The sequence below is a fragment of the Melanotaenia boesemani genome, chromosome 2, assembly GCF_017639745.1.
Source record: "Melanotaenia boesemani isolate fMelBoe1 chromosome 2, fMelBoe1.pri, whole genome shotgun sequence".
NCBI lineage: Eukaryota > Metazoa > Chordata > Actinopteri > Atheriniformes > Melanotaeniidae > Melanotaenia > Melanotaenia boesemani.
This window is the reverse complement of record NC_055683.1, coordinates 23,717,149-23,737,389: the sequence shown is the minus strand read 5'-3', so window position 1 is coordinate 23,737,389 and position 20,241 is coordinate 23,717,149. Positions and strand designations below refer to the sequence as shown.

General features: G+C 37.1%; 1 protein-coding gene across 8 annotated transcripts; it reads left to right on the top strand.

Moving 5' to 3' along the window:
- Positions 1-482: 482 nt before the first annotated feature.
- LOC121646963 (TOM1-like protein 2) lies at positions 483-18,935 on the top strand. Of its 8 annotated transcripts, XM_041996120.1 has the most exons (17): positions 483-580; positions 4,464-4,548; positions 6,018-6,096; positions 6,827-6,976; positions 7,468-7,602; positions 7,691-7,834; positions 7,913-8,029; positions 9,487-9,620; positions 9,992-10,034; positions 10,315-10,323; positions 10,755-10,926; positions 11,535-11,649; positions 12,704-12,779; positions 13,539-13,613; positions 15,886-15,945; positions 16,466-16,502; positions 16,580-18,935. In XM_041996120.1, the coding sequence occupies exons 1-17, from the start codon at positions 529-531 to the stop codon at positions 16,723-16,725; spliced, it is 1,629 nt and encodes a 542-aa protein (XP_041852054.1). In that variant the 5' UTR covers positions 483-528; the 3' UTR covers positions 16,726-18,935. The 8 variants fall into 8 exon arrangements, with proteins under 8 accessions (XP_041852054.1, XP_041852063.1, XP_041852076.1 ...); XM_041996129.1 differs by lacking the exon at positions 10,315-10,323; XM_041996142.1 differs by lacking the exon at positions 13,539-13,613.
- The last annotated feature ends 1,306 nt before the right edge of the window (positions 18,936-20,241 follow it).

Genomic DNA, 20,241 nt, shown 5'->3' with positions numbered 1-20,241 from the left:
TATGCTGCGTTCAGGTACATTCAAGCGGCTGCGTTAAAATTATTTAATAGATAAAAAAGAACTATCTTGCAGCTGCAGAATTATATTTTTCAAACCTGACTGATGAAAAAAAGCTGTATTAAAATTATCGTTAGTTACAGACATGAAGATTTTTGCAGCTAATTTACTCAAGTTATTATCTTGAAAATAAATAAATAAATATATAAGTCCGCAGCACTGAATATATCCTTTATGAATTTTGTAAGTTAATGTGCTTTATTTTTCATTAGTGATCTTAATATCTTATATTGACATATTACGGTATGTTTTTTGGTATTTCTAGTCATACTTTACCGATGTAGAAAACATTTAATTAAAATGCATTTAGTGAACGCAACAGTTGCTAAGTGTAACTGCCATCGATTCCAGCCAAACATATTGAAGAGTTAATTCTGTTCATCCAATAGAACTAATCAGTAGGCGGGGCTTAATCGTAGCGCCTCTGGGCCTCAGCCTCTGTCATTCTCAAGCGGATCGTTTGTTGTCAAAATGGAGTTCTTGCTTGGAAATCCTTACAGCACTCCCGTGGGGCAATGTATAGGTACGTCACGCCTTGGATTTATTTATAAATGATGTGGTGCCTCTGTCGCCATACTGGTTTAAAAAATGTATTAGTAGTATAGACGGTTGCCTTTGGAGAAAAAGCGAGCTAACTGGCATCTTCTTAGCAAACGTCATCTGCTTGGAATGAGCTTTCGGCTAAACGTTAGCCAGCTAACCTACCAAACTTAGTCCGTTACAATCACAAGTGCAGTACGCTAAATGTATTTGTGTAGAAATGTCTTGTAGGTTTAAATACATTAAATCACTGTGATTTTAATGGCAAGTTTTGTGAGTTGGCTGTCAGAGCACTAGCTGACGGTGAAATTTCTCTCAGTCACTGAGTAATAGTTGACCAAATTCCCTGGTCAGCTTCGTTGTTTTTAATGTGCAATCTCCAGACGTTACTGCGTGCTTACTCGTCTTGCAGGGAGAATAAAGCATGTGGCCTACCACATCTTTCTGGTGTGGTTGCATGTCTTCACAGTCTGTCTATTATTTTCAGAACTACCTCAAAGAAGTTCAGATGCAGATCAATTTCAGTTTTTTTTTTTGTTTTTTTTTTTTTGTAATATTAGGTGATAATAGTAACGATGACAGGATAGACATTTAGCTTGGTGTCATTCTGTACAAGTGTCTTCTGAACGTAGTAACATGCTTGTCATTTACTTAGCTTTACTTAAATTTTAATCAAATTTATTCGTTGTGATGATTCACCACAAGTGAATCTCCCCACAAACATCCCCACCAAACCGTTTTACAACGTCATGACTCCTCTGTTCCTGTTTATAGAGAAACCACCATCTTTTCAATGACTCATTATTCAGTTTTATTTGGACTTCCCATGCTAATATTTATGAACTTGTGTAAAATAATAATAATAACAATAACAATAAAAAACACATAAAGATTTTATGTAACCTTTTCCTGATCAATTAATGTTTAATCTAAATCCTGCAAAACACATCTGGACCAAACACCAATCTTTCAGTATTCATGTATAATTATCCATAAGTCATAAAAGCATTTGATGATTAGATTTTTCTGACAGTCACACTAAAGCTGATTTATAAATAGAAGCAAACCTGTGTAAATCTCAGACTTAAACATGCTCGAAACCAGTTGGCTTTTATACTAAATTAATATGTATACAAATATTAAAAATAGAAATGCAGACTTATTGATCACATTGTCCCTTGCTGTTTACTCTACAGACATCATCTAGATTATGTGGTAAGATGCATGCAGCACAGCTTGGATTTCACGATTTCACAGAGCTGTCAGTATCCCCAGCCAGATGTCTGGGTTGAGTTGCTGCACTGTGTGGGGCTTTAACCAACTGTCTGTTGCAAGGATAGTGATCTATTCTGTACATCTCAGTAGAGCGGTGATGGATCATCATACCTGGTACAAAGAGATGTGATGGGATGTGTTTATTATATGCAAATAAATATGTCACATTAAGTAGAATTTGCAACCATTTTCCATAGTTAGCCTTAAAACTCTACTACTAATATGTCACAGAGGGACTTTGTGGCTTTGTTGGCAAGTGCATGGCACAGCTTGGCTCTGTTAAAGCCACGTGATTGACTAGCTTCACTTGTGTGGTGTCAATTTCCTTGTTGTGGGGGGGGGGGGGGGGGGGTATAGGGAGTTGACACAATGCCATAATATTTTAATGCACCTAATTACATTAACAGCAGCTGCAACTTTATAATATAACACACTTTAAAAACAACAAAGTTGAACAAAGTGCTGAAATGTGCACATAACATTAAAAGTATTCAAATAAATAGCATACAAATTACAAATAGTTAAACTCCAATTCCATTAAGAGTTTTACAAATTTTCAGTGTCAAATCTAGCATATGTAACTTTTTTTTTCTCTCCTCTGCTGCTTGTGCTTTGCCCTGCCACGACATCGCAATCCCCTTGAGGAGATTAAATGGGACATGGCAGAGGAAGAAGCTGAGGGTTCATTCTTCCAAATTCATGTTCTATATGCTCCACATTCTAATACCCAGAAAAAGCAATGGCTTTAAATGTTGTAGTGTTTTTTATTTTTTAGATAAATGTTTTGGTTGATGAGAGAACATGCCAAAGAAGACAAATGTCTCTTGGCTGTCTAGTTTCCTAACTAGTTGATTAGAGAGTGAAATAGAGCATGAAAAAGTTCTGTGTTGAGACTCGCAAAATTTAGACAGCGTGGCTCAGCCAAAGGCCTTCAGTCTGTGTGTGACAGCCTGCTCAGGGCCTCAGGGAGATGAATGCTTACTGTCCCAGCTCAAAAACTTATAAGATGAGAATCTATTCATGAGTCACAGTTAGTCATTCATTGCTTTCTTTAGTGGGGAAGCTTCTTGTTGTTTTTGGGAGTCTCACCCAAAGAAAGCAACACCCACACACATGACTGATGAACTTGGAGGAGAGAAATGAAAGAAAGAGACAGGGGGAAGAAACAGTGAAGACTTGGGTGTCAGCTCATCGCGGTTTGCTCTCATGGTCCAGATCCAGTTATTTACTGCCTGTAGCCAAAATGCTATTAACTAATAGAGTTGACTGTGAATGAGGCATCATCACTGTGTTTGCTTTTGGCTTCTGTAACAGTTGTGACTTAATACAAAGCTGCATCACAACTGCAGTCAATGTCACTTTCTTCTGCTACATTGGCCTCCTATTTTCCAGCTGACTGTTTTTTTTTTTTCCTATTAATTTACCGGAAGCATCAGAGGAGCAGGTGATGCGTGATATTTTATTTAACATGACATTTTCTTGTAAGATCTGATAACAGCAATGATAAAGTGAAAGGGCATGAAAAATTGTACTCGACTCACCTGTCTCCTGATTCCAGACTTAGACATTACCCCAATCCTTATGACAGAGATTAGTGTTCAGTCAGGCTATTAATAAATCTTGTTGGGTGTGTACAGACTATTCAGATCTTTAAAAAGGAAACTTCAAAGTAAAAAAATACAAAAGTTTATTCGCCTGAATTTTAATTGCAATAATTAACCCACAAAAGGATTTTTTTTTCTCTTGGAAAGCTCCTGACATGTTAAAATGACTTAGGCTCTCATTTATTTTATATTATCAACTTTTTAGGTTACCCTCTGCTAAAGTTATGTCTCAGAAATGCATTTGAGACCAGGCATGACTCAGCATGTCTTAAAACTATCTTCACCAGTTTCTTTACTCTAATGGGATCCTACATGAGCACAGTGTTTTATGACAAACACAGCTTTTTGGTTTGGTTGTTCATACATTTCTGTATTGAGAAACCAACCAACCAATCCACCCACCCATCCGGATTTCATTAAACCCACCCACCCACATTTTCACTTAATGAATAATGTAACAGCCCATTTCTAGTTTTATATTACTAAAGAGACCCTATTGTATGCTTAATTAAAAGTGAAACATTTTATTTGGACAGTCTTCTAGAATTGGTTTACATGTGTTAATATTCACGAAACACATTCTGAAGTTTTGTTGGCACATTGCTGCACAAACAGCATTAGATGTAAAAGTTAAAACCAGTCACAGTGTTAGTTTGCATTGCTGAATTACCCATTACCAAGGCTCGACAATCACTCATGCTCACATACAGTATGTGCTACGGCAGAAATAAATTTGACCTGTTTGTAGAAAGTCACATATTTCTTTCCACAAATGGCATCAGTTGATTACAAGTAAAGCTTTGGTGAATAGTGAACAATATCAATCTGTGCAGAAAGACACCAGCTTCTTGCTGCACAGAACTTGTATTACATTAAATAAAAGCAGTATTCTTTACTTATGGCTCTGCAACCCTTTCTATGTATAGACGAATCAATGAGGCACAAGCTTATTAACGTTCTGGTTGAACTCTTTGTATTTTCCTCCAGAGAGAGCCACAGATGGAGGCCTCCAGAACGAGGACTGGACACTCAACATGGAGATCTGCGATATCATAAATGAAACAGATGAGGGGTGAGCAGAAAATTAATTACCACTATGTTTAACTTGTTTTCATCATCATTCTGTTAGATTAGTGAGGGTATATGAGATAAATGTGCTTCTGGTCTCACAGCAGTTTGTAATAGAAACCTTTATTGTCATTTACCCTCTAGCTGACAGTGACTCAAGCAAATAAAACACTGACTACTGTTATTTGTCAGCAGACACAAAGTCTTTTGTTTTCCTTAAGTGTCAGTGACTGACTGACTGAACTAATTTATTCAAACCTTGAGTCAGCTTCCTACATTGAAAAATGTCTGGTCTACAATGTTTAAAACTACTAGAATTTTTAATAGCTTTTCTATATCTAAGCTTTGTTTTCATTTAATTATTTTATAGCTTGTTTTTTTTACCAGCACATATTGTTAACTTAAGATTTACATACAATAAAACCCCCAAACAAAACATAAATTAATTTGATAAGCACTTTCGCATTTATTTTTTTTTCCCCACAACAACAACAATGGGTTTAATTTACAGTAAAGGTACATAATAAAAACAAGTTGTAATAAACCTACATTGTGGAGTCTGATCAAATGTGGCCATTAGGGAACCCGGGTATAGAAATAAATGTTTTCTGATTAAAAAATACTGTGTCTAAAGTGTTTGTCTGAAATCAGTCATTTTCTTTTTGCCTCTTTCACATTCCTCATGCCCACATTCACTCATTGTCTTGATATGCAATAGTCCTCTCTGTCAACTCAGAACACAGACACACACATAGTAAATGCAGAAGAAGAGAAAACCTCTTGTCTTCAAGATGTTCAGTAAGATAAAGAATGTCTGGTGAACCACTGAGTTGGAAATTCAGAAGATATTCAGCATCTGCTTAAAGCCACTCTTGTGAGATGTTGCCTCAACACATGCTTTGATGTGCTTTCAAATGATCAGCCCCGTAATCTTTTTATAAAAATTATGACAACAGATGGTGTGAAATGAAACAAGATGGAACAAAACAGTTGCAGCACTTAAACAAAAGGCAACTGTAACAAAGAATCAAAAACATTTATATCTAGGAAATACTCATGTACATAATGGCTTTATGCTTTGCAGGGACTTTTTTTTCCCACCGTCTCCATCCATCTCTGCCTGTTTCAGCAGTTTCACTAAGTATCTGTACTGTAGCTCATGAAGGAGGCTCATAAAAGCTTATTATGTCTCATCTGCAGTGAAGAAATGGGGAGTATTAGGCTGAGTCTTCATGCTTAGACCGCTTTGATCTTGCTTTAGAAGAGGCATTCTGTAAGATGCAAAAAGAAAAGAGAGATCCAGATGGTGTGACAGCAGTTCTCTGTCTCTGTCAAATAGTTACACTGACAGACAAGCTAGCATCTGTTGTAGCGCCACAGAAAAGAGTCTATTTGAATAAAGTCTGTGATGTTACACTTGTTCTCAGCGGGGGGACTGAATGCTGCTGTAACTTTTCTGCTGTTTCTTTCCAGGCCAAAAGATGCCATGCGAGCACTGAAGAAGAGACTGAGTGGCAACAGGAACTACAGAGAGGTTATGCTGGCACTAACGGTAAAAAGTTTACAACTCAGCTGGCAATGAATTTAGCCAACATACCAGTAGGCATTGTAAAGCAAAAATAGCTTAGAGCCTTGTTATGGAGGAAGTATTGTGTTTTCTTCTATTTTGTTTACAGCAGATGTTTTTTTTTGTTTTTTTTTCATATTTACGTTCTCTTATTTCTTATTTGATATCTATGCTAGTGAAAGCCCTTATGTGTGGCTAAGACAAACTTTTGTAGAGGAAAGTAGCTACAAATATACCCAAATGAAGAAAAGGAGATCATTTGGCCACTTTACAATTTTTATTTTAAAATAAAAAGTCATGATTTTCCCTCATAGATAAAAGGTCAAAACAACCAAAAGTAGATATAAAAGTAGATATGAAGTGATCAATACTTCAATTTTGGCTAAAGACAAACCTGCAACTAAACTCTTTGAAAACATGAGAAAAACAGGGGAAAAAGAGACACAGAGTCACAGAGGAATGTCCTACAAAGTTCTTACAACTGCACTGATAGGCATTGATTGGCTGCTGGGACCCCGAAATAAGCCAGTAATAAAGAAGCTGTAAAACCAGGAACTGGTTAACAGGAGGGAAGGAAGCATCTTAGCAAGCATTTAACATGTCTTAAATTAGGTGTTTTTAAAATGCTGGACAGTCTTTCTCTTCTTTGCCTCCATCCTGTTTTTTCTCTTTTCTAGTCAGACATCAAACTCTGTGTCACATTATCTTTCTGCAGGTATTGGAGACATGTGTGAAGAACTGTGGGCACAGGTTTCATGTTCAGGTGGCAAACAGAGATTTTATTGACGGTGTTCTTGTCAAAGTCATCTCTCCTAAAGCCAATCCTCCTACAATTGTGCAGGACAAAGTGCTGTCTCTCATACAGGTAAGTTTTAGTCTGTTTTTATTGAGTAAATTCTTGTATTACATTTCTCCCCTTTAATACTCGGAAGGTGTGAGCCATATTCTACTAGAACATTATGTGAAATGTTGCTACATAGGCCAGGCAGGTGTTTCATGCTTCACTTCCCAGATGTAGCATAGCAAACTGTGTTGCTTCTTGTGTTGCTACCTGGTTACTTGAGGTCACCGCAGCCAGCAGATGGTGTTCTACGTGTCACTTCCTGCTGGGATTTAAATATTTATCACCATTTGTGGAAGGAGATTTCAGGAAGATTATTCCTGTAAAGAAATTATAGAACTTATTGCATATCAAGGAATGATGCAGGAGGTCCATTATTTCTTTCTTGTTGAGAACTTTCATATAGTCAAGTACAAAGTGCTTGTTTTATTCTTTGGTTTTATTGCATTTTTATTTTCACTTATCAACATATCAAGAAATTCTCCTGATTTCTTTGTGTGTATGTGTTCTGACAGTCCTGGGCTGATGCCTTCAGGAGTAGTCCAGATTTAACCGGAGTGGTTCATATTTATGAGGAGCTGAAGAGGAAAGGCATTGAGTTTCCAATGGCAGACCTGGATGCATTGTCTCCCATTCACACACCACAGAGAGTAAGGAAAAAAACTCCAAACAGAGATGCAGAGTATAATATATATATGCACATACAGGCATCCTACACAGTTTTTGTTTAAATCATAGGGCACGCCAGAGGTGGACCCAGCCATGATCAAGTACCTTGCCCCAGTCTCACCTGCTGCTGGGATTCTGAGGCCTGCCCCACCTGCTCCTGCCACCACACAGGCCTCTGGCATGCCTGGCCCCATCACAGCAACACCTGAACAGGTAATGGCAACATTATTAAAACATGAAGTCTATGTAGTGCTGACTCTGGATGTTTACATTTACCTTGTGTGCTTTCAGATTGCCCGGCTGCGGAGTGAGCTGGATGTCGTGAGGGGAAATATTAAAGTCATGTCAGAGATGCTAACTGAGATGGTGCCAGGTCAGGAAGATGCCTCTGACCTGGAACTACTTCAGGTTAGACTGATAGGATTAAAACAGTTTAAGCAGTTGCTTGTGTTATATATGAAATGGAAGTGTTTTAAACTTGGTTGTTCAATAAATTTAATCCGGATAAAAGCTATCCAGATTTGGTAATCCATTATTTCAGGACGGTGGATCACGCAATCCGGCTTACTTTCCTCCCGGTTGTTCAAAGCAAAATAGGATTGGATCACCCTGATCCAAAATCCCGTTTTTAAGGATCATGAAATCCAGATTTCCAGCATGTAAATCAGTGTGCGCTGCCGGCCATATGAAGAACAACAGGTAGAAGAGACTGTTTGCATGCCTTGCAAGTGGAACCACCGGGAGCATGTAACATAATACGTGCATATATTGTCCTGCATAACATTGCGACCAGGCGGAAACTCCATCTCTCTGACAATGTTAATGATGCACTTGAGCCCTGTGTGGAGGTACCGGCCCAACCTCTGGCATTCTGTCAGAATGACGGACGGATGGGACGCGTAGTGAGGGATGCAGTCGTTGACAGGTTATTTACTAATTATGCAGTGATGAATAACAGGACAATTGAATATTTTATTTATGTTTGTTATTGGGTTTGTTTGGGGGTTTATTTAATGGGGACATGATAATGTCATGTTTTTATTTTTACTTTTTTTTTTTACCGTTTTATTTCACTATGCTGAAAGGTTTAATAGGAGGCTGGATTTCGGAATCCGTATTTCCGTTTTGAACCACCCATGTTCAAGATTTGATCCTATCCGATAACCGAAATCCGATAAGATTACATTTGAACAACCGGCCTATAGTTACCAATATCAGACTAAACCTAAGATGGTAGGACTTTGATTCACATTTAAAACTGAATACAAGCTTATGAAAAATAACTTGATGTATATAACCCCCACACCCAAGAAAATGCTCATTCAGAAAGCTAACATAGCAACTTGGTGTTGTATCTCTGTTTGTCCACCAGGTGGAGTAATATATTAAGTTTTTTTCACCCACAACTTGTCAATAGCTGTGAGACTCTTGAATTGTGATGGAATTCCTGGAACTGGTAATCAGCCAGTGTTACAGAGACCCATGCAGAGTTTAATCTCTTTGGGTCAAATCCACTCAGGTATCTATGTCAGCCCCAAGGATTTGGCCTTGTGCTGAAGAACTTGTGCCAGTAGCAATTGTTATGTGGTACCTTTTTATGACTCATTGCTTCTTTTTCCAGCTACTACATAATAAGCTTTTACAAAATGCAGTTAGGCAAATACAGTATATTTTAATTTGCTCTGCTCTGATTCCTTTGTAAAATACACATACTGTACCTTTTGCTGCACAGTTAAATTTATAGGTGCAGACGATACTTTCTCCACTTTCCTAAGTCCCTGCTCGTCCACATCCCTGAATTTCATTTTTTTCTGTGTCTCTCTTATATATATTATAAATTATTATTTATTTATTTATTTACCAAGGAGCTGAACAGAACATGCCGGGCGATGCAGCAAAGAGTGGTTGAGCTGATTTCTCGTGTCTCTAATGAGGAAGTGACTGAGGAGCTGCTGCATGTCAACGATGACCTCAATAATATTTTCCTTCGTTATGAGAGGTATGTTAAATCAGTTAATTGCAACAAGAGGCGAAAAACCATGCTTGTTTTTGTCATGATGCTAACAAAAGGTTGCAGATGAAATTCCTCCTAGATTTTATCATGCCTACTGTAAGCAGATCAAATAATAATACTTTTTTTTTTTTTTTAGCAAGTAGGCTCTGCATGGAATACATAGACTTCAATTTGAACCAAAGAGTCAAAAGATTGGGAAGTGATGCATACACTGTACATATGTTTTTATGCATTCAGGGGTATCCAACTACTAAAATATCTCTTTCATCAAAAGTTCTGAAGATGAAAGACATGCATGCATTTGAGTCTCAAAAAGCCCAAGTTGAAACATTAACAGGATTTTATGTTGCTCACAGGTATGAGAGGTACAGGTCGGGTAGGGCTGCACGAAACAATGGGGTAAGTACCATCAGCAGATGCTCTAAATGAAATAACACAAACCAAATGCCCCAGTATTCTCTTGAGGAATCACTTGTTTTTTTGTTTTTTTTTTGAGCTTGTTTCCAAAAACCCTTTTTACACATTAATGTAAGCATTTTCAGTTGTGTAAAATAGGACAAGTACAGCACTTTTGATTGAAGTATGAGCCATTTTCCAGAGGACTGGAGCATCCCACATAGCTGATTGTGTTTACATTTTTTATCTTTCTGTGTGCTCTGTCTGTTTGTGTTGTGGCTAGCTGACTGAGGCAAGTATTACACCAGTACAACGTTCCATCCCAACCAGTTTACTTGGACTTAACGAAGGGCTCAATGTTAACATATCTGCTATATGGAGTTAGACTTAAATGATGTGTCAGCATCAGTACCACTGTGTGAAACTAGATGTTATGTGTCCTTCTCTACCCTTCTTGTGTATGTCTTGGGCACATCTGTCACTGGGTTTATCTAGCTCCTAGTACTGTTCTTTTGCATAGCCTCCAGTGCTTAAATGATGACCCATAGTCTGTCTAAAGTTTTGTAGTTAGTCCCGTTGAATATCTGCGGCTAAAAAGTGTTTCTTCTGTGACAAACATAATTACCAAAATAATTAACTTCTCTACCTGCATTTGCAGGAAGTATTGTTACATTCACTTTTCAAATAAAACTGTTAAACTCTTTTCCTCTCCATCGCTTTAAGATGTTAACTGAAGCCACAGAGGACAACTTAATAGACCTAGGCCCAGGTTCTCCAGCTGTGGTCACACCCAGGATCACATCTAGCCCTCCACTCTGCTCTGCTGCTGGGACAGCAGCTTCCAAACCCCATAATCCTCCTGCAGCTTCTCTATCCACTGCACTAGCTAGTCTAGGTAAGAACAAAAGAAGTTATATCTGCTTCTAAGCGTTTAAAATATACTTTTCCTTATTTTTATTTTTTGTCAGTTTGTGCATTTCAATGTTTTCATCATAGGAAATTGATGGGGCGAAAAAAAAAAAAAACTATTTTCTTTTATTTAAGTTTACATAAGATATAATGTGGAAACCAAGTCTTCCCAAGTATTTCCAACAGTCTTATCAGGCCCATAGTTTCTCCCCTCTCCAGTCTCTGGACCCCTGATGTAGAGGAGCAGCAGAATGTAAATAAAAGCTTTATATGATCCAACCACAGCTACATAACTCATGCTAGAAACGCTTTCCTTCCACAACCGGCTCCCCTGTTGGTCTTTAGGAAGTCTCTTCGCTCGCAAGTATTCTGGTTCAAGGTTAGATTTATTGCTGCTCTTATTGTGTGCAGCACAGGAAGGCACAGTGCTGTAGAGATACACTAGTTTGTTGATATATGAGTCCTTACTGCATTCATGTTTAAATTAAACTGTGTTACAATTTTTAGAAAATTTCTCCATTATTTACCATCTTTCCTTTTTCCTTCTTTGGATGTCTCTGTTGTCTGCTTTTCTCTGTTGCTATCTTGCTCCAGATGTAACTTCAGAGTGTGTGAGTGGCACCCTGTCATCTCTCTCTGCCCACAACAAAGATGACTTTGACATGTTTGCCCAGACCAGGAGCAGCTCTCTGGCTGAACAGCGTAAAAAGTAGGTATCATTATACTAAATAAAGTATCATTTTACTTGTAGGGCGTCTCAAATTCCCTCATGCTATTACTCAAGGTATACTTTATTTAACTATCAGCAAACAATTTTAGTATTTAAATGGAAACCCACCTTTGGGTGCTCTTGTGTTTTGTTATATGATGTCCCCTGTATTATTTATTTAATTTTATTTTTTATGATAGCTATTATTTTCTCTTCTAGTGTCATTTAACTTGTGTGATTTCCTCCTGCATATCCTAGAATGCTCAGTTCTCAGAATATATGGATGTTATTGCATGTGCAAATTGGAAAATGAAGAGTGTATTTTGATGTCTTTTGGCACCAAAATCTTTTTTCTTTTTTTTTTTTCATTGGACAGCACTATAGAAATTAAAGTTTGACATACAGAATATCAAAGTTTAGTTTTTATAGTTTGGTGTCAATGATATATGATGTATGTTATCAATTGGTGTTTACTTTGGGTGATGCTGCTGTGGGACTTTTATCACTGCTCCACAAACACTCACACTTGAATGATAAAATGAAAAACATGCTTTTATCCAGGTCACCAGTTTTATCAGAGTTTCTTCATCAATGTTGGCTGTTTAACTTCAGTCGTCACATCTGCTGGTTTTAGATATTAGATAAAGATATTTAGACAGATATTATCACCATGGAAACATTTGGTGAGATGATGATATATGAATTCTGGATTATGATCTAGAACATGGTCGAGATGATGTAGAACAACATATAGATGTACATTACATGCTGCATTTACTGACCCTTGGGCATCTGAAGTTTAACCAAGGGAAGGTCAGTTAACACTAAATGTTTGTAGTATTCACCCTTTCTGTTGATACAGTACAGTAAAAACGGGCATATATCAGGCATAGTCACGAATGGTGATTGATCATGATTAATTATTCTAATCAATTAATTCTAATCATTTTTAACCATTTGACAGCCATATATATATATATATATATATATATATACATAATATACAAATTCAGTGTGAGATGTTGACTGTGATGCATTTTGATTTTGTGCACAGTGTAAAATATGAAGATCCTCAGGCTCTAGGTGGCCTGGCTTCTGCTTTGGATGTTAGACAACAAAATGCAGGAGGGGTGAGTATTCTGAAACATACAGTTTAAAGCAGCTTTTTGCCATGTATCAAGTGTGGGATCTGTGTTATTTACATGGGTAACAAGCCTTTTTGTACAAGTCTGTTAAAAGCCTCTGGCTAGTCCTAGCAGTATTTTCTACCATGACATTTGGTCTGTGTGCACTGATCCCTTATTTAAACAGGAGGTAATACTCTTGTACACCTACTACTTTTAGCAGTAAAAAGTTAAAACATGATGGTGGTGCAACTAAAGAGAACGAAGAAGAATTTAAACAAAGTAATAACTTGCAAATTTTACTGTTGGTGCTTAGTTTGTTTTTTAGTGTTTTTGTTCTTTTTTTTGGGAGTTAGTTTCATCGAGAAACTACCTCCAAAATCACAGTCTTGTTTTTTGAGATGTCCCCTTTGCAGACACTGTGATATATTTGTACAGTTATCACTAGGTACACAAATGATTCTGAAACCAATGCACACACACACACACTGATGGTTGCACATTGCACTTTTGTTTTAAGTCAGGAGACTATTTCTTATTCAGTATTTTTACGTTTATTAAATTCAGTCTCTTTTTCTTTCTTTTTTTCTCTCATCTTCATCTTTATGGAATGATTTTTCTCCATTTTCTTATATTCTCTTCTTTCAATGACAGTCGTCTCTTGCACATTTGACTTCTCCTCTGTCTTCTTTCTCTGCACTGTGTGCTATGCTGTGGTGGGGCCTTTCTGCTCTTGTGTAAGGTGTTATTCTGTTGTTGATTCAGCTGAGGGTAAAAGGGGATGATAACCCAGCAGATCAGGAGCTGCCCATAGACAGCTGGCTTATTACCCAAGGAATGGTGAGGACTCTATCCACAGTGTGTCCTCCTACCCCTCCCTCATGTCCGATATCATCATGGAATTGTCCATCATCCTCATAACTGCAGCTTTTAATTTGTTGCCTCATCTCACTGCTCTGTTCCTAAAATCCTCAAACAATCCCAGTAACAACAAAGTTTTTTCCCTTCCTTTGAACTTTCACCTTGATGCTTGGTACAGATGTTGCACTTAAGTTCTGGGCAATATGATAAAGTGATGCATAATTTTAAGGTGTAGTGGATCTTTTTTTTTTACTACTGAATAGTAGAAGAATAAATGACTTCTGCTTTATGACAATATTGATATAGGTTTTTTTCCCTCCAAGGATTGATCTTATATCTTGATGAGTCTGTCAGATTGGATGAAAACAACCAATCTTCTTATGGTTTAGCTGTTAGATATATATGAGAAGTAAAACACCAATTTTATATAAGCATTTATTCATATTGCCCACCCCTTCTTGTACTCTTACTAAATGAGCACTAAACACTATACTGTGTAGCACTGTGTATTATACTGATAATCACATTAATCACACTCATTTCTGGATCTAGTAATAAGCCTAATGGCAACGAACTTTAATCGGCTCCACTGTCTCGTAACAATCCTGCACTTAAACATCAAGGAGCGGAGATACTCCTGCTATGCAGCAAAACCAAATCCCATATGGAGAACACTGTTCAAGTACCAGCAGTACTGTTAACAGTAAGTTTCAATAAAATACAAGACATTAAATCATACATTTAACTGAAAATGGTACAAAGACAACTGATTAAATGACACTGGCTGAGTTAATTTAAGACAGGCTGAAGCAAAGTGAAAAGTTACCCTGCAGTGCAACAAAACCTAAACTTTAAATACTTTTTGGAAGTCATCAATGCAGCATCCATCCAGGATTAAGAAAAGGACCACTACTTTAGTCGTTTAGGGACCACAGTTCAGAAGGCAGCATCAATAACTGTATTTTTTTAAATGGGCTTGAACAAAATAATGAATGAGGTGATGGTGGCTTGCTGTGTTGTGGTGAGTTTATCAGTCGTTCCTAAATAGTTTGTTGATGTTAATATATTAGTAATTAATGTTGTCACATACTAGCCAGAAATAAATGCACTAACAAATAATATGCTAGATTTATTAGTTTCAACTAATGCTGCGAGTGTTTCGGCATGTCTGAGTACACTTTGGACTTTAAATATATTCCAATTTAATATTTCTGATTCATGATAAGGACAAACCTCTTATTGTGCACTGTTATGCTATATTTTCCTCCTTGTCACAAAACAGTGAGGAATTTTTTCCTCTTCTTCTTATGAGTGGCTTTATCTGCTCCACTGCTTTGGCCAATCTCTCGATATGCTCCTTCACAGCATAAACTGATCTCAAAAGGAAACCCCACCAGTGTTTTTGTGGCATAAAAAAAGGACCTCAGGAACAAGCATTGTTCTCCAAAATTAACTGATATCGGGCCAAAATCAGATGTTGGCTCTTAACTTCATCACATAATAGAAGAAAAATACTCAGGGCTATTTATGAGTCTGTTTTTACTCTTGTAAATAGAAAGCATGAAATCAGCTTTTACTTATCCACTCCTTTAAAAATTTCTTGATAAACTGTAGAAATGTCTTTATTTCAGTGACATAATGCAACACACTTCTCATTCACTGTGATTGTTTGGTCACACATACATGAATAAAAACACGCCACCCAATCTGATATGGCTTCCATCATCACAGCCACCGCACGCCATGCTCATGCTTTGTGCGCCCTGTGTTGTGTGGTGTGTGCGTTCCAGGTTGGCGTATGCCTTGGGATTGCTCTGTTTCTCGACAGTCCCTGTGCTCTCAGCTTTTCCCATCCAATCAATCTCTTAATTGTGTTCAAGCGATTTGCTAATTAACTAATGATGTGGAATAATTTTTGCTGCTGTGTGACATTAGTCGGCAGCTGGTGGGCCTTGTCAACAGTGCAGAAGTAATGGGAATGATATAAAAACTGGGAGCTCCTGTTCCCTCATAGCTGATAGCTGAGTAGCAGATTGTTGAGTCGAGATTTTGTCATCTGAGCAAATGATTTTTTTTAATTTTTTTTTTTATGTATCATCTCTGAGCCTTTGATTCCACCTTCTGATATTTTTTTTGGTGTGTGTGTATGTGTGTGTGTGTTGCATCTTTGTTTATGATGTTGCGGTTGGTTTTCTTTTTGTTGTTTGGCTTTTGTGCAACCCCTTGGTTTGTCCATGGCTTTGCTCCATAGATCCCCGTATCGCAGTCCTCTGTCATGGATGATATAGAGGAGTGGCTCTGTACTGATGTGGTGAGACTTCTTTATACCTTGAATTATATCTTTTTGTACTTCCTTCTCTCTTTACTCTATTTTCCTTTTTTTATTTTTTCATTTTATATGGTAACACATCTCTTCCATTTCACGTAATTGCACACATTTGACTTTAGGTTTCTTTAACTTCACATCTTTTTCTTCACTGTAAACATACTTAATCCACCAATCTACTGACCTAACTGGTTGTTTTGAGGTCTGACTTACAAATGCTAACACGGGGCTAATAGTAAATGACTGAAAACGGCTGCAGTGATCTTTAACTTCTGCATGTGAAAGTTATGGAGGGGCTCAAGAAGGTTACTGGATGTGAAAAGTGTGGGATGCATGACTATTGGAGCTGTTGTGAACTACTTTGTGAGTTCTTTTTCCTCAGTGTGAACATTATATGCAGTTAACTTGAATGACCAACTGACTGTTGTAGCTAATATATCGGTTAATAGTGTTGCTGTGTTTTGAAAACATCAACTTTATCCAACTTTTTTTTTTTTCTTCATAGACAGGGGATGCCTCTGAGGAAGGGGTGACCAGTGAAGGTACAAACCCTGATCACAGTTAAGCATGCAGAGCCCTTTATTGGAATATTTCTAACAAATCAATTTGTTACTCTCAGAGTTTGATAAGTTCCTGGAGGAGCGAGCCAAGACAGGAGATCCTCTGCCATCTCCCCCTGGAACTAACCCTGCTCACCCTGCTCGTGCTCCTAGTGGCTCCCATAAGAAGGCAGAACGAACAGAGGATGCCCTCTTTGCCTTGTAGACAGTTCTGAAAGAACCTCAGTCATCCATCTGAGCATCCGAAGGTCTTCGCCCTCAGCAAGCCGCCTCCAGAAAAGTCCTCCTAGTCTCATTTCATCGCTGACTGGAAGTGTTGTAGCAAGTGATCTCCATGTCCTTGTTGTTCTTTTGCCAGTGTAAATTCCAGAGGCTAATGTTTACTGCACACTCTACTGTGTTGAGTTTTACTATAAATGGATGTATTAATCTGTTAATGTGGGATGTACTCCTTGCAGCCTTGCAGCTCATTTGTAACCCTCCACTAAATGACAACAACTTAACTTGTGTCATCTGGTTGAAGAATGTGGCATAGTACTGCAAAATGAACGGGGAAATTTTACCGCAGGTCCATGTATTCGGTTAGTATGGAAGCACATAGTAAAAATTATACTGTTATTTTTTTTTACTAAATTCCACTAATGCTTATTTATGCATTTGTTGTTAATGGTTTGATCTGTACCATGTACTAGAGCTGTGGTTATGGTTCCATGTTTTTTTGCTTTAGAAACACTCCATGTAAAGTTTTTGTTTGGCTCTTACTCCTGAGTTGTGTGGAACAGAAACACCTTATATTACAATGTTTGCTGAAAGTGCTGTAAAAGAAGTTAGCAGGCTAATTTTATTAACCAGTAATATGGGAAATAATATGTAACATTGATAAACTATGTATCGCCAGCATTCCTCTGCACCAAAGGGAATTTTAAAAAGGAAAAAACAACAACAAAAAAACCAAACATCTAAAGCTTATTAGTATCACTTGTATGCATTTAAAACAACTAAGGGTAAGGAACGTGTCTGTGAACTATTTCTCGGTCTTCAGATGTCTGGAAAACCTACAGTTAATTAACTGAGAAGAATATGAACACAACTTACCCTTTCCAAAGAATATTAAGGCTTTAATGACGAGCTAGTTTTTAATTTAACTTGTCAAAGAATAATATTTGTGTGCTGCAAATCTGTATTTTGTCCTTTATGTTTTAAAGACTGTTACTATTTTTCTAATAATCTTAAGAATGACTTTGCACATCATTTTTCTAAATGTGTAATTACATTGCTTGTTTGCTACAGTGTGTGGAGAGATTGACAAGCTTATGATTGCAAGAACATTAAAAAGATTTTTGACAAAGCCTGAAAATGGAAGACCAAAAGGAGATCTTACCAGTATAAATGGCATTGACAGTTAACTAAAAGATGAAACAAATAGCTTAAATTGATATGCTGTTGTAAAATGTGTAATGATGTGGGTAGAGCCTCACACACTTAATGCTATATAATCCAAAATACTTTAATCCAAAATATAAAGCATAGGAATTTTAGTGTCTGTATCTGGTTAATAACATTTTGACTCGGTGTCTAAAACACAAGAAAGGTTTTATTTGTTTCTGTGGCTGAGTTCAGCAAAGTGACTGACCACAGTTTGCCTTTGCTGTACTCAGAACAAAGTAGGAATCCAGCATTTATTCCAGCACTTGTTATTTTTAACATTACTTTGCACTTGAGACTTTTTTCTTTCTATCCATTCAATACCTAAAACCTTGTTAATCAGAGGAGTCCATTTTAACTGCTGCTTTTCAAGCTGTCAAAACCTAAATCTACATTAAACGTGTTGAATCAACAGTTTTCAGGATGGCTCTCCCATCAGCGGGAAATATTTGTTATTCTTGTTAACATAGATGCAAAAGTGACATCAAAAACGTACATAATGATTATCAGTACATATTTAGCAGTATTTTATTCCAGAAAACTTTTCATTACCAAGCTTTACTTTTCTTTAATGCTGTATTGTTACATATGGTTATGTACATTTCATATGGTTGCCAGGTAACTGAAATATTAATTATAGTAATTTTTTATACAATCTTACCATGCAGGTTAAGAAATGACTAAAAATGTTACCAGAGATTATTTAAAATGGAACTAGAGCAGTTTTCTGTGTTTCAATCTTTGGATCTATAATAGAGTTGGTTTCTCTCTCTCTCTTTTTTTTCTTTTGTTACTTGCTTTCATGAAGTTTGCTAAATGTATTAAAGCTCTGAATGTCTTTAATATGGATTTGACTAGTCAAAGTATGGACATTGAAAGAAAACTTTGTTCTTGGGGGTACCATGTTTGTTTGGTTGTACCATCTGCTGCCAATACTTTTTATGCACGTGTGTAACCGCCCAATTAAATACTAGCAATGTGTGACCTCTACCGCACAACTCTGCTGTTATTTTACAGTTGTATTGTGTCAGGTCTTTACATGCTGATGCAACTCATACTCAATCTTACACTATGTTGGTCATTCGTTGTAACAAGGTTTTCAGTGATTCCAGTGGTACGGTTATTTAATGATAGTTATTCCACTTTAACAGATCATCACCCCTAAACTGTAAACAAATTATCTAAGTTTTTATGTGATTAACTATGTGTTTGCTTCCTCTATGTGCCTGTTGACATTTACTGGCTATATTTCTGAAATTTAGGGAGCCAACAGATGTGATATGGAGCTGATGCTGACACATCCCATCACCAACAATAGCCTACTGGGTTTTCAATGTTATTCCAGCCCTCTACTGACAACTTTGCAATGCCACACTAGGTCACTGACCTATTTCCCTAAGCCTTTATCTGGGTCATTTAAAAGTTTGTTTTCATTATATTTTAAATCAAATCTTATGTTTACTTATTGGACAGGGTTTGCATTGTCTTTTGTTTAGATGTATATAATTTTCAGTGGTTATATTAGGGAAACTATTAATATGAGTTTTATTAAAGGTAAAACACTGAATCTGGAGAATATTTTTCTTTTACATCTGAATGACATTTTGCCTTATCTTTTTTTTTTTTTTATCAAATAAGTATTCTTACTTTGTGCCACTGTAGCTGCCTCCACTTTTACAAGACAGAAATACATGATGTAATCTCTAGGCCCAGAGCTGTAACGTCAGATCACCCCACTCGGTTTCCGAGCTTCCTATTGGACAAATTTCCTGGTTCTACAGGAGGAGCCGCTGCTTCCAGTCATACAAACTTGATTAGGAGTAGCGCATGCCCACGCGGCTGTTATTGGCTGTTGAGGACAAGCCCACAACAAACGCGTCCATGCTGTTTACCTCGAAATATACACATTTAGGCGAAATAGTGTTAATTTTAATAAGGTTGTCTTAGGGGCTGATAAAGTGACGATTTTATATATTTTAAACGTTTTAAAATTTAATTTTAGTAAATCTGTGTTTTATAGATGTTTGAAATCAATTCAAATTGATCCCTGTGAGTATTTTGGAGCCACTTACTAGTTTATACTTTAAATATATATTCATGTCTCATTGTATGTTCTGATATAAATTTATGGCAATGTTTTCCTTGGGTTGACAAATCTTTACTCAAAAATCAAAACAACCCTGGGAAATTAGAACGTGGGAATCCAGTTCAGACGTAGTGATTGGCTGGTGCACCTGTCAATCATCAGGGGTTTGACGGGTTCCTCCGATTGCGGCCGTAAGCACGTTTGTGTTGA

Excerpts from the sequence above, each read along its gene's own strand:
- LOC121646963 (XM_041996120.1), top strand. The coding sequence starts at position 529 with ATGGAGTTCTTGCTTGGAAATCCTTACAGCACTCCCGTGGGGCAATGT. Across the intron at positions 7,835-7,912 it reads TCACAGCAACACCTGAACAG|ATTGCCCGGCTGCGGAGTGA; the intron begins GTAATGGCAACA and ends GTGTGCTTTCAG. Across the intron at positions 9,621-9,991 it reads ATTTTCCTTCGTTATGAGAG|GTATGAGAGGTACAGGTCGG; the intron begins GTATGTTAAATC and ends TGTTGCTCACAG.